The 13,767-nt window shown below is 46.4% G+C and overlaps 2 protein-coding genes across 2 annotated transcripts; both read right to left on the reverse strand.

The window, feature by feature from the left end:
- Window positions 1–2,653: 2,653 nt before the first annotated feature.
- LOC123189324 (putative F-box/LRR-repeat protein 23) lies at window positions 2,654–3,915 on the reverse strand. The gene is made up of 2 exons (XM_044601717.1): window positions 3,405–3,915; window positions 2,654–3,305 (listed from the first exon to the last, which is right to left on the reverse strand). The coding sequence occupies exons 1-2, from the start codon at window positions 3,791–3,793 to the stop codon at window positions 2,759–2,761; spliced, it is 936 nt and encodes a 311-aa protein (XP_044457652.1). The 5' UTR covers window positions 3,794–3,915; the 3' UTR covers window positions 2,654–2,758.
- Window positions 3,916–4,357: 442 nt separating this feature from the next.
- On the reverse strand, window positions 4,358–8,533 carry LOC123189323 (3-oxoacyl-[acyl-carrier-protein] synthase I, chloroplastic). The gene is made up of 7 exons (XM_044601716.1): window positions 7,912–8,533; window positions 6,349–6,780; window positions 5,957–6,130; window positions 5,515–5,628; window positions 5,344–5,445; window positions 4,980–5,046; window positions 4,358–4,809 (listed from the first exon to the last, which is right to left on the reverse strand). Exons 1-7 carry the CDS (start codon window positions 8,350–8,352, stop codon window positions 4,742–4,744), a joined length of 1,398 nt encoding a protein of 465 aa, XP_044457651.1. The 5' UTR covers window positions 8,353–8,533; the 3' UTR covers window positions 4,358–4,741.
- Window positions 8,534–13,767: the final 5,234 nt, after the last annotated feature.

Consider the following 13,767-nt stretch of genomic DNA (forward strand, 5'->3'; position numbering starts at 1 on the left):
AGGAGCCTGTCTCGGTGTTATCGGACAATGAGTCCGATACCACCTGGCGCCGGGAACTCTTTCGGGTTCCCTTGGCCTTCTTCTTGATCTTCTCCGGCACCTCATAAGGAGCCGGAGTCTGCATCTCCGTCAAGAGAGCGTCCGCATGGTCTTCGGGCAGAGGGGCCGGACAGTTAATCTGCTCCGATGTCTCCACCCAGTCCTGTTAAAGGCATGGTAGCTCAGACCCCACACCTAGTTAAGCTATGGGAAATAAATATCCTACCAGATGTATAGAACTTACCGGATTCGCAGGGCGCTTCACGCTTAGCCCGCGGTCCTCGGTAAGAGAAGGAGGGACCTCGGCACCCTTGAACAACACCCTCCAGACGTCCTTATGCATCGTGTCGAAGAGCTCGTGTAGAGTCTGGTGCTGGGCCGGGTCGAACTCCCATAAGTTGAAATCCCGTTGTTGACACGGGAGGATCCGGCGGAAGAGCATGACCTGGACTATGTTGACAAGCTTAAATTTCTTGCTTGTCATGTTCCGGATACACTTCTGGAGTCCATCCAGCTCCACCGATGAACCCCAGGACAGGCCCTTCTCCTTCCAAGAAGTGAGCCGCATGGGGATTCCGGATCGAAACTTGGGGGTGGCCACCCAGTTGGTGTCGCACGGCTCAGTGATGTAGAACCACCCCGATTGCCACCCCTTTATGGTCTCCACGAAGGAGCCCTCGAGCCATGTAACGTTGGGCATTTTGCCCACCATGGCTCCGCCGCATTCCGCTTGTTGGCTGCCTACTACCTTCAGCTTGATATTGAAGGTCTTCGGCCATAAGCCGAAGTGGGGCCGGATGCGGAGGAAAACCTCGCACACGACGATGAACACCGAGATGTTGAGGATGAAATTCGGGGCCAGATCATGAAAGTCCAGCCCGTAATAGACATGAGGCCGCGGACGAATGGATGGAGGGGAAACCCCTATCCGCGGACGAAGTGGGGGAGGAAAACCACCCTCTCGTGAGGTTTCGGGGTAGGGACGATCTGCCCCGCGGCTGGCAGCCGGTGCGCGATATCCGCGGCTAAGTATCCGGCTCCACGTAGCTTTTTGATGTGTCCCTCCGTGATGGAGGAGGCCATCCACTTGCCTCCCGCTCCGGACATGTTTGGAGAGAATTGAGGAGAATGATGCGGACTTGGGCGTTGGAGCTCGAGTGCGCGAGAATGGATGAGCAAGGAGGAAGAAGGCGTGGATAGAAAAAGTTGAGATCTTATCTCTTTATAAGGGCGGACTAAACTATGCGCCCCCACTAGCCTGGTAAAACTCGCTTATCCCCCAAGTGTCGTAATTGATGGCGCGGTTGGGTTACCCACGTCTGTATTGATGAGAATCTCGTAATAAAGGGAACACGATCTCTGCTTTGACAAGACGTGTCAAGAAACCGCCTCGTGTTATGTGCGGGGCTGGTTAAAGAAAAACAGTTCAAATAATTACCGGGCCGTGGCGTGATGTCATGCTGCCAAAACGTGTCAGCAGATTAGATTTGTGATAATATTATTCTCTCTACGATGGTATGTGGAACTTATTTTGCAGGGTCGGACACTATCCTTGTATTCAAATTCTTCCGTGGTGTATTCGGAGGAGGAACCCGCCTTGCAATGCCGAAGACAACACTGCGCGCCGGACTCATCGTCGTTGAAGTCTGGTTCAGGGGCTACTGAGGGAGTCCTGGATTAGGAGATCTCCGGACAGTCGGACTATATCCTTTGGCCGGACTGTTGGACTATGAAGATACAAGATTAAAGAATTCGTCCCGCGTCCGGATGGGACTCTACTTCGCGTGGAAGGCAAGCTAGTCAATACGGATATGTATATCTCCTCCTTTGTAACCGACTTTGTGTAACCCTAGCCCCCTCCGGTGTCTATATAAACCGGAGGGTTTTAGTCCGTAGGATAACATACAATCATACCATAGGCTAACTTCTAGGGTTTAACCTATCTGATCTCGTGGTAGATCAACTCTTGTACTACTCATATTATCAAGAATAAATTAAGCAGGACGTAGGATTTTACCTCCATCGAGAGGGCCCGAACCTGGGTAAAACATCGTGTTCTCTGCCTCATGTTACCATCCGTCTTAAACGCACAATTCAGGATCCCCTACCTGAGATCCGCCGGTTTTGACATCGACACTGGGCGTCATGAATTCCACTGGAAGGAGGTTGATCATCCACAAGTATCATGGTCTTGTCGTCTTAAAAGAAGAGTGGCCTGGGTTAGCTGATGTTGGGGTTCAGGAGTCCGTAATTTTGACAAAAATCGCTGGATGTGTGTGTTGGGAAGCTCTTCCTAGGTGTGATAGGAGATGCTCCTGGGTTTTTTCCTTTCTTCTCCACCTGGGCTATGTTTCTCCATGTTCTTTTGCTTTTCCCATTGGCGGGGTGGTGGGGAGCGCGTGGACCTGGTGGTGGTATGTTTTGTTCGTTAATGAAACTGGGGGAGTCGTCCCTTTTATTAAAAAAAAAGTGAAGTACTAGAAAAATTGACAAAGGTACATAAACTAAAGAATACGTATAAACCAGGATTTTCCTTATCGTGGAGAGGGGTGAAAATGGTGTATGAGTTCTAGTCAAAAAAAAATGGTGTATGAGCATGTCGGCAAAATCAAACGAACCAAAAAAAAAGTATCATTGCCATTATTAACCCGTCCATTTGGTTGTACTCCTACTTACAGCAGCGGTATCTTGTGGGGAAGCTGCACACCAGTACACTAGACTACCATGAACTGAAATAGACCAACTCGTGCCAATCACATTGATGCTCATCCTGGGTGTTCCACGGGGTCATATCCGGGGGAGAAAACTTCAGATCGTAATCGATCGTGGAGTCATCCGGCAGCCTCAGCGTCTTGATCCCAGGACACCGTGCTCGGATCGCAGCAGCGCCCATCCCAACGTTGAAGCAGTGGCGGATGTCGAGAGACTCGAGGCGCGGGCATCCGTCAAGGATGGCCGCCAGCCCGTCGTCGCTGAGAGGGTTGGCGAAGAGCTGAAGCGACCGCAGCCCGCCCATGGTGGCGATGGCCATGGCCTCCTGGTCGATGTTCTTGGTGTTCCACTTGCAGAACTGCTTCTTGCTCAGACGGAAGCGCTTGAGGAGAGGGCAGGCGGTGCCGACGGCCTCGCACGTCCCCGGGTAGACGTCGGTGCAAAGCGAGAGCTCCAGCTCCTCCAGCAGGGAGAAGTTCGTGATGGTGAGGCTGAGCCTCTCGTCGACGATCCTGTCGCCGGAGATGATCCGGAGGCTCTTCAGCGAAGGCGCCCTGTAACGAACAGATCACGGAAGGTTTGGTACGAAACTGAAGCAGACTGGCCAGCAAGGGACTGAAGCATATTGGGGTGAGCAAGAAAAGAAAACTCACGAGTCGGCAAGGAGGGAGAGGACGCTGTCGTCCACGGCGCCCTCGCCGCAGAAGGCCTCGCACTGCCCCGCGGCACGCCTGACGGCGGCGCGCGCCAGCCCACAGAGGACGGAGCAGGAGTGGCGTCTGGCGCGGGAGGGCGCCGCGACGTGAGATCGGCGGTCGGCGTGGGAGCGCACCTCGACGCGGCGCCACAGCTCCGGCTCGTTCCGCGCCGCGCAGCGCCAGGGGCTGCACACCTGGCCGGCCCCCATGAGGACGTCGACGTGGTCTAGCCTGTGGAGCACCGCCAGCAGCGCGTCCCCCGGCAGCCCCGCCCAGTCCCTCGCCGCCTCCTCCTCCGAGGGAGGTCCCTCGGGGCGGTGGCGGGATGGCGCGGCCGCGGCCATCGTGTCGTGTCGTGTCGAGGGCACGAGGCGGCAGGCGGGCGGGGACGGCAGCTAGCGAGCGAGACCTTTCGTGATAGTACTACGTCGCTGCGTGGAAATAAAAGGCCGAGTCTCGGCGTTAGCGTCACGTTTCCTCTGCAAATCATATCACAAAAGGTGGCCTTGATCTGTGTCAGTGGCCTCGTTTACTCCGCTCAGGAAATTGACACGTTGGTTTATTCATCCTTGACTTGGTGTACCTAGTGGAGTGGTGATATTAGTAGTTAGCTAAGCTACGTCACTGTGGACGAGGTGTGCACGCAACGGCAAGCTCATCAAGGGCGGCTTAATAATCTACCCACGTAACGTAAGACGTTAGTGTCAAAAAAGTCTTACATTATAGGACGGTGAGAGTAACTATTTTTAACTAGCAAAAACAAAAGTGCTTGATTGCAGCAACGACAACAAAAATAGTTCCCGCGAAAAAACCGACAACAAAAATAATGCTTCAGTGACATGCGCTAGACGATTAGTCGGAAAACTGTCAACAACAACACTTGTAGAGCCAAGGGAAGGGGAAGAACATACAAAGGAACTATGTACCAAATTATGATACTGATGAAGGATCCTTTACATCATTCCAGATTTTCTACAACATGCTACACACGGGAAGCACCCGAAAGAATTACTGTATCATATAGACAACAGTGTCCTGATCAAGGCAGCACCACTCTACCATACCAATCATCAAAACTTGCTCCACGAGGATGAATAAAAGCCGGTAAAATCAAGCAGGCTACACCTAAAGAAATACTACACCAAATGACCTGGACACTGATGTTCGTCCTCCTGTAGCAAGTTTTACCAGCTTTTGATTCCATTTGGACACCGTTGTTCGTCCTCCTGTACCAAGTTTTGCCAGGACGAATAATGTCGTGGATCCTCCTACATCTCTGAGGTGAAGGCGAATCACTGCTTGAATGGCGCAAATACCACCACCGAATTGTGCCCTCCAAATCCAAATGAGTTAGAAATAGCTGCATTCACAAGACCAAACACGCATAAAGATAGAGATGCTGGCGACGATGATTGTAAGCACTCGCGAAGGGATGGTAGATTCTATGTGAGCTATTCTGCTGAGCATTTAGCTATCATTCATGATGAGCATCTTTCAACAGAAGGGGGATGGGACTGGGGAGGAACTCACCAACATTCACTTCATGCTGCTTCTTTTCATTAGCTACTGTATCAAAATCAACTTCAGGCTCTGGCTTCTGCAAAAGAGAAATGACTCAAACATGAGAAAATCGGACTGTGTAACAATGAGAAAACCAGGAATTTTGCAAAATAGAGCTCAGCTTCTCTTCCATCTTACTCTTAGCACGGAATGTACTCTGATAGATACTGGATTTTAACAGATTTTTTTTAACTAGGTTTTTAACAGATATACACTTACAAGCCTTTACGAGGTAACTCAAAGCAGGTAAATAGAAGGTTAAACACTCGCCAGCATATATATATGAACCAAGATGAACCAGCAGGAGATTTGGACAGGATAATGACTAACTTACAAATTGGTTAATGGTAGGATGCACCCATCCAGTAGTTATGGACTTGATAGTGGCGATAGCTTCTAACCCACCTGCTGCACCCAGGCAATGGCCTATCATGGACTGGCAGGCAAGGAAGTGACATCAGATAAGAGAACAATTACGAAATGACATGGAAGCGAGCGAGCGAACCTTCGTAGAATTGATCTTGATCTCAGATGGATTCTTGAAGACTTGCTTAATGGCTCTCACTTCAGCCAAGTCACCAGCAAGTGTCGAAGTTGCGTGTGCATTGATGTAGTTCACCTAAAAATACATCAAATGGAATCAAAATCTGCTGACTGGGGAACACTAAGCTTATAAACAAATGAATTATATTCTAATGTGACAGTACTGTGTTTTTTTTTTTGTGTGTGTGTGTGGGGGGGGGGGGGGGGGGGGGACTACCAGCCCAATTGAAACAATCATAATTCACTTAAGAAACAAGAATCTTGCCGATGGGACCCCCAGATGAAAATTTCAACGTGCGTATCTGTCACACTAATATTTTGACTTCTGATATTAGACTCGTGCTAGGAAGGAAAAAAAACTGCAGCTATACAAAAATTGGCTGGGCCGTTGATTCAAGATATACCTCCTCTGGTGCAACACCTGCATCTCTGAGACTCATTGTAATACAGGATGATACACCCAGTCCATCTGATCGAGGATCAGTCATATGGTAAGCATCACAGTTGACCGCACCTCCCAAGTATTCAGCAATTATTGGTGCATCACGCTTCATTGCGTGCTCCAGGCTCTCCATAACCTATTGTCGAACAAGAGTTTCACCGTTTAAGTGTTACATATCGCTAATAGCAGTAGGATCTAATTGATGACTGAAGTTCATGGTGGCGAACTGAGAATAAATGTAACAACCTGAAGCAAACAACAAACACAAAAAAAAGGAATGCAGACAGCTAAAATGATTCTAAAGTACATAAAAATATTTAAAAACATGAGATTCTTTTTGTTAATCGACCATACCAGTACACCGGCACCTTCACCCATAACAAAGCCATCTCGCTCTTTATCCCATGGCCTAGATGCAGTTATTGGGTCATCGTTCCTTTGTGATAGTGCTCTACATGCTACAAAACCTCCAAGGCCGATTGGAATGATGGCAGCTTCAGTTCCACCAGCGACGATGATATCAGCCTCACCACGACGAATATGGTTTGCGGCAGCATAAAAGCAGTAGTTGGAGGTTGCACACGCAGTTGAAATTGAGTAGTTGGGGCCCATGAAACCAACATCCATGGCAAGCAAGGCTGAACCCATGTTAGTTATAGCATATGGGATAAAGAAAGGTGAAATTTTTCTGTATCCCTTCTCGATAAGATTCTGAACACCATCGGAGAATACTGAAAGGCCACCCATGCCAGAACCCACAAGAATACCAGCCCGCCCCACATCAAGCTGTTAACAATGAAGTCATTAGCGAAAGAGACATTTCAAAAGACGGGATCAAAAATGAACCAACAGAAACCTAGAGAACATGTGGAATTTATGGCAGTATGGAAATGATGGTAGACTAGCCACCTATTGACAGCCTATCGGGCAGAAGAAGCAACCAACTTAACCAACTGCATAAGGGACCATCAAATAAATTCAGGGATTCACCTCTAACTTTTTTGTATGATCTGTTGTTGCAACCAACAGATGATTATGATTTCAGACAAGTGCTATGCTATCTACAAACATGCGTCAGACGGAGATTATTGAAGTTGAACTCACACAAGTTCACAGGGATTTTAGGGCGCAAACCATCTGCAGTGATTTAGGAGCTTATGCGCAAAGCAGGTTCGGATCATATAAAATCTGTGAACAATAGTTTACACCAAGAAACACAAATTTATCTGTCTCGGTTTTCTTTCCTTCCCAAGCCATCAAGAAAATTTCCTTTTGAAAGAAACTATGAGATCATCTCACAAGCAACAAGATAAACCTGTATTTTCTTCAACAAATATCAAGCTACAAATATGTATAGCCATTTCTAACAAACCTATAGGGTGTAAAACTGCCCAAAAAGAAGCCATACTTTTTTTCTCAAACTAAATCCAATTAGACCTTTTTCCTATTGACAACCAATGACGTTGCCCCTTTTGGGGCATTTTGATTTGAGCACTCAAATTTAGTACCCAAGTATTTGAATAGTGATCACTGAATTTTCAGTCCAGTCATCGTCCTAACTGATTCAGATAAAAGATAAATCATACAGAAATAAACTTTTCATACTGATTTACAGTCATCGGCCAGTCACACACATGTAACACAATCACAACCTACATTGTTCATAAATCAAAGCTTGTCTTGAAGTGAAATCTACACTCGTATGTTGCACCAAGAAGGGCTTTCAGGGAGATAAAAATTGATGCCAAACATAACATAACCAAGCCAAACATTTTCTACAAAAATTTCCACTAAGCCAAAGAAAACAACTGGAAATGATTTCAACTCAAGAGTCTACTATTTCTGCAATGTCCACATAAAACAGAGAGCTCAGTTCATTCGGAGGCAAGGGCGCGCCCCGCTCTCCGTCTCACTCACCTTGCCGTGCGCGTCGGATCCTGCGCTGAGCCCGGCGCTCTCGAGCGCCTTCTTGCCGCTGAGGATGCAGTACCGGATGCAGTCGTCGAGCCTCCGGTCGTTCTTGCCGTCGATGTACCCCTCCGACGAGAACCCCCGTATCTGCCCGGCGAACCTCGTGGGGAAACTGCTGGCATCGAACCGGTCGATGGGCCCGACGCCGCTCTCCCCGGCCAGGAGCCGGTCGTAGAATGTGTCCACGTCGTTCCCGAACACCGACGCCAGCCCCATCCCCGTGATCACCACCCGCTTCCTGGGGTCCGTCTCTCTCTGCGGCGCCGCCGAGGTGGCCGCCGAGGCGCGGACGTCCGCGGCGGGGCGCCGGCGCGGGCGAGCGCGGCGGCGGGGGAACGCGGGGGGAGGGACGCGGAGGCCGAGGGCGTGGGGGGCGTGGGCGTGCATGGCGGAGCTTGCAGTTGGGCCGGCGGGGGAGCGAGTGAGGTGGTTAAATAGGCGCGGCGGTGGAGGAGGCGGCGGCGGGAGAGGCGCCGTGCGGCGAGGGTGGCGGTGCCGGACACAGCGGAAAGATGGATGGATGGATTTTTGGAGGGAGTGGTTTATTGTGGATTGGATTGGGAGGGTCGGAAATCAGAACCGTCGCTTTCAATTACTACTACGTATTTATGCACTGTACATGTTTTTGGAAGAGAAACATGGTGTATTTCAAATGAAGCAAAATAAGGGCTTGGCTAGGGAACAGTTGACTGAAGAAAATAGTAAAAATTGAGCCAGTTCATTTGTACTGAACCGTCCGATGCAAAATGAACGGTCGGATTACCTTCCTCAACCTCTGCCCACGTCTATCGGCTGGCCCGCTAGCCTCTGCCGCTAGCGGGGCTCCCAGGCCATCCTCGCCACTCCGCCCTCCCCTCATCGGCGGTCATCGCCTTGTTGGCGCCACCCCCGCCATCCTCTAAACCGATGATCCACTAGAATTTCCCGACGACCCCCCCCCCCCCCCCGCGCGCATGTTGAACTGTTAACCTTCGAAGCCGCCTTCGTCGTCTTGCTAGCGGCCACGGCTCGTTCCTAGACGAGGCCTTGTCGGCGTCCCCAGGCCTCCGTGGTCCGCCGCCTCCTTCCTTCCCAAATGAAATTGACTGGTCCAAATACAAAATTTGGCAACATACATCTAGTTAAACAGGCAAAATAAATCTCCCAATCTCGACGGGTTTATCTAGAATTCTATCATAATTTCGGGAGATAATTAAGTGGGATATCAAAGGTTTAGTGGATGATTTCCATAATGGTGTCCTAGACATTTCTAGGTTCAATTATGAGATAACAACTTTGACTCCGAAAAGCTAGAAAGATTCAAAAAGATATGCATGTGTAATGTTGGTTTCAAATTTTTCACTGACGTTTTGACGAATAGATTTAATTCAGTAGCTGGTATTGTGAGATCACATGTATACGCTATTTTTGTAAAAAGGAGATATAATGGCTGGGAGTAAAATTTTGCATGCGGCACTTGATACCATACATGATGAGAAACATGATGTCAAGCTCTTGATAGGGGGGCCATGTAAGTGTTAAGGTCAATGGCAAAGTTGAGCCTTATTTTCCTACACTTAAAGGGATGAGGCACGGAGATTTCTTATCCCTCTGTTTTCGATCCAGGAGTTGATGCCCTAGTTATGTTGTTAGACAAACTAATATGGTGAAAGGGGTTTTGGAAAATATAGTTGAATGAGGTATGCAAGTGCCACTATTTTTTTCTTCTACTATGTGATTTAATTCTAGCACACAATGTAAAGGTGATCATTTGTGCATGTGGGCAAAAGTTGGGTTAAAAAACTTTCATAATAAAACTGAGTTTTCTTATGTGGAATATAATAGGATTTTTTCCCTGTAGGATAGGAGATCAACCAATGATATATTTAGGCATCCCTGTTGATGAGAAAATAATTAGAAATAAGTCCTACGGGAACATTTGAAAAAAATTGAGCATATATGTGAATGTTGGCAAGGCAAAATGTTGACCTTGGGAGGGATTTGACTTTAATCCCATCTTGTTTATCTAATATGCCTCCGTATATGATTTGTTTTTACATAATTCTTGATGGAGTTAGAAAATACATGATTTTTCTGATCCGGATTCCTTTGGCATGAGGATTATAACAAAAGAAAGTATCATTTGGTAAAGTGGAGAGATGTTTGTTAACCTAAAGACCAAGTGGGCTTGGCATACTCAATCTTGATTTAATGAGCCAAGTTCTTATGGCACAAAGGTAGTTTCTTTTTGGAAAGGGGAGTACTCGGGCCTTTGCAGCACAAGATGCACACAACCATTTCATGATGGTTGTGGAAATATGAAACCACACAAAGACTATCCTAAACAATAAATATATTAGAAATCAATATATGGTGGAGTCAGACATAAGATCGACGATCCCAATTTTGGACTAGATTTGTGGATGTGAAGAAAAAAATTACTCTTTGTTGCAAAAGGATTGTGGGAGAATACTATATCTTGGAGGACCGGTGGATTGATGGTAAGCCTCTCAAGCAAACTTGCCCCAAATTGTATAATATTTACTTCAATCATAACATTTATGTGCATGGGGTGATAAACAATGGATCGGGTAATATTCAGTTTCAGAGGACCCTGGGGGTGACTCTGCAATCATGACAAAACATTATTGAAACATGTTCTGCAGTTGTGTTGACTGGTTATCCTGATACTGTTAGGTGGGCACGGACTATGAGTGGTGTGTGTAGAAGACTATAGGATGCAACTCAATAGACTTCATCGAAGTCTATTACTATATATACAGGTGATGTCTTGCGTGATAAGCCAACTAACCCTACAATATCTCTAGTAGTTAATTGCTACTTCTTGAGCTTGCGTTGGTTTTTCTCTTGAAGAGGAAAGGGTCATGCAGTAAAGTAGAGATAAGTATTTCCCTCAGTTTGAGAACCAAGGTATCAATCCAGTAGGAGACAACGCATAAATCACCGAATACCTGCACAAACAATCAAACAACTTGCACCCAACGCGATAAAGGGGTTGTCAACCCCTTCACGGTTACTTGCAAAAGTGAGATCTGATAGAGATAGATAAACGATAAAGTAAATATTTTTGGTATTTTTGGTTTATAGATCGGAAAGTGAAAGATTGCAAAAATAGTATATCGGAAACTAATATAGTAGATCGGATACTTGTATGATGAAAAATAGAAACTTATATGATGGAAAGTAGACCCGGGGGCCATAGGTTTCACTAGAGGCTTCTCTCAAGATAGCAAATAATACAATGGGTGAACAAATTACCATCGAGCAATTGATAGAAAAGCGCAAAGTTATGACAATATCTAAGTCAATGATCATGAATATAGGCATCACGTATGTGTCAAGTAGACCGAAATAATTTTGCATCTACTACTATTACTCCACACATCGACCGCTATCCAGCATGCATCTAGAGTATTAAGTTCATAAAGAACGGGGTAATGCATTAAGTATGATGACATGATGTAGAGGAATTAACTCAAGCAATATGATGAAAATCCCAGCTTTTTTATCCTCGATGGCAACAATACAATACGTGCCTTGCTGCCCCTACTGTCACTGGGAAAGGACACTGCAAGATTGAACCCAAAGCTAAGCACTTCTCCCATTGGAAGAAAAACCAATCTAGTTGGCCATACCAAACCGATAGTTCGAAAAGAATTACAAAGATATCAAATCACACATAAAAGAATTCAGAGAAGATTCAAATAATATTCATAGATAAGCTGATCATAAATCCACAATTCATCGGATCTCGGCAAACACACCGCAAAAAAGTATTACATCGAGTAGATCTCCAAGAACATCGAGGAGAACATAGTATTGAGAATCAAAGAGAGAGAACAAGCTATCTAGCTACTAGCTATGGACCCCTAGGTCTGTGGTAAACTACTCACACTTTATCGAAAGGGAAATAGAGTTGATGTAGAAGCCCTCCATGATCGAATCCCCCTCTGGCAGGGTGCCAAAAAAGGTCCCTAGATGGGATCTCACGGGTACAAAAGGTTGCGGCGGTGGAAAAGTGTTCTTGTGGATGCCTCTGGTGGTTTGGGGATATATGGGAATATATAGGCGCGCCCTACCCCCTAGGCGCGCCCTTCGTCCTTGTGGCCTCCCCGTGGCTTCTCTGACTTGCACTCCAAGTCCTCTGGATGTCTTCCGGTCCAAGAAAAATCATTGCGAAAGTTTCATTCCATTTGGAGTCCGTTTGGTATTCCTTTTCTGTGAAACTCTGAAACAAGGAAAAACAGAAACTGGCACTGGGCTCTAGGTTAATGGGTTGGTTCCAAAAATAATATAAAATAGCATATTAATGCATATAATATCCAAAACAGACAATATAATAGCATAGAACAATCAAAAATTATAGATACGTTGTAGACGTATCATTGATCTATACAAGACTAGAGATCATAGGAGGATCAATCAGTAATAAATACAGATATGTCACATTCAACACCCCCTTGCAATACAAGCGTCGGGGTCGGCGATGCAAAGACTGGAATGAAACTCCTGGAATGCAGCAGTTGGCAACCCCTTGGTCATGATGTCGGCAAACTGTTGGATAGTCGGTACATGAAGAACACGTAGCTGACCCAACTGAACCTTCTCGCGCACAAAGGGAACATCCTGAAGGAAATATGCCCTAAAGGCAATAATAAAGTTGTTATTTTATATTTCCTTATTCATGATAAATGTTTATTATTCATGCTAGAATTGTATTGATCGGAAACCTTAATACATGTGTGAATATATGGACACAACACTATGTCCCTAGTGAGCCTCTACTTGACTAGCTCGTTGATCAAAGATGGTTAAGGTTTCCTAACCATAGACTTAAGTTGTAATTTGATAACGGGATCACATCATTAGGAGAATGATGTGATGGACAAGACCCATCTGGTAGCTTAGCATAATGATCGTTCAGTTTTATTGCTATTGCTTTCTTCATGTCAAATGCATATTCCTTCGACTATGAGATTATGCAATTCCCCGATACCAGAGGAATGCCTTGTGTGCTATCAAACGTCACAATGTAACTGGGTGATCATAAAGATGCTCTGCAGGTATCTCCGAAGGTGTTTGTTGAGTTGGCACAGATCGAGATTAGGATTTATCACTTCGAGTATCTAAGAGATATCTCTGGACCCTCTCGGTAATACACATCATAAGCTTGCAAGCAAACGACTAAGGAGTTAGTCACAAGGTGATGTATTACAGAATGAGTAAAGAGACTTGTCGGTAACGAGATTGAACTAGGTATGCAGATCGACGATTGAACTAGGGAGCTGGGCGAATGAGACGATAGACAAAGGGAATAACATATGTTTTCATAATGGTTCTACCAATAAAGATCTTCGTAGAATATGTAGGAACCAATATGAGCATCCAGGTTCCGCTATTGGTTATTGACCGGAGAGGTGTCTCGGTCATGCCTACATAGTTCCGCACGCCTAACGTTCGATGACGATATTGTATTATATGAGTTATGTGATTTGGTGGCCGAATGTTGTTCGGAGTCCCGGATGAGATCACGGACATGATGAGGAGTCTCTAAATGGTCGAGAGGTAAAGATTGATATATAGGACGATAGTATTCGGACACCGGATGTGTTATGAAATGTGTCGGGTATTTATCGGATTACGGGGGGGTTACCGGAACCCCCGGGGGAATATATGGGCCATGAGAGGGGAGCACACCAGCCCACAAGGGCTGGCGCACCCTCCTATGGCATGTGGCCAAATAGGAGAAGGAAAAAGGGGGGTTCGCCCCCCTTCCTTTCTCTCTTTCCCCCTCCCTTTTCT

This window comes from Triticum aestivum, chromosome 2A (genome assembly GCF_018294505.1).
Source record: "Triticum aestivum cultivar Chinese Spring chromosome 2A, IWGSC CS RefSeq v2.1, whole genome shotgun sequence".
NCBI lineage: Eukaryota > Viridiplantae > Streptophyta > Magnoliopsida > Poales > Poaceae > Triticum > Triticum aestivum.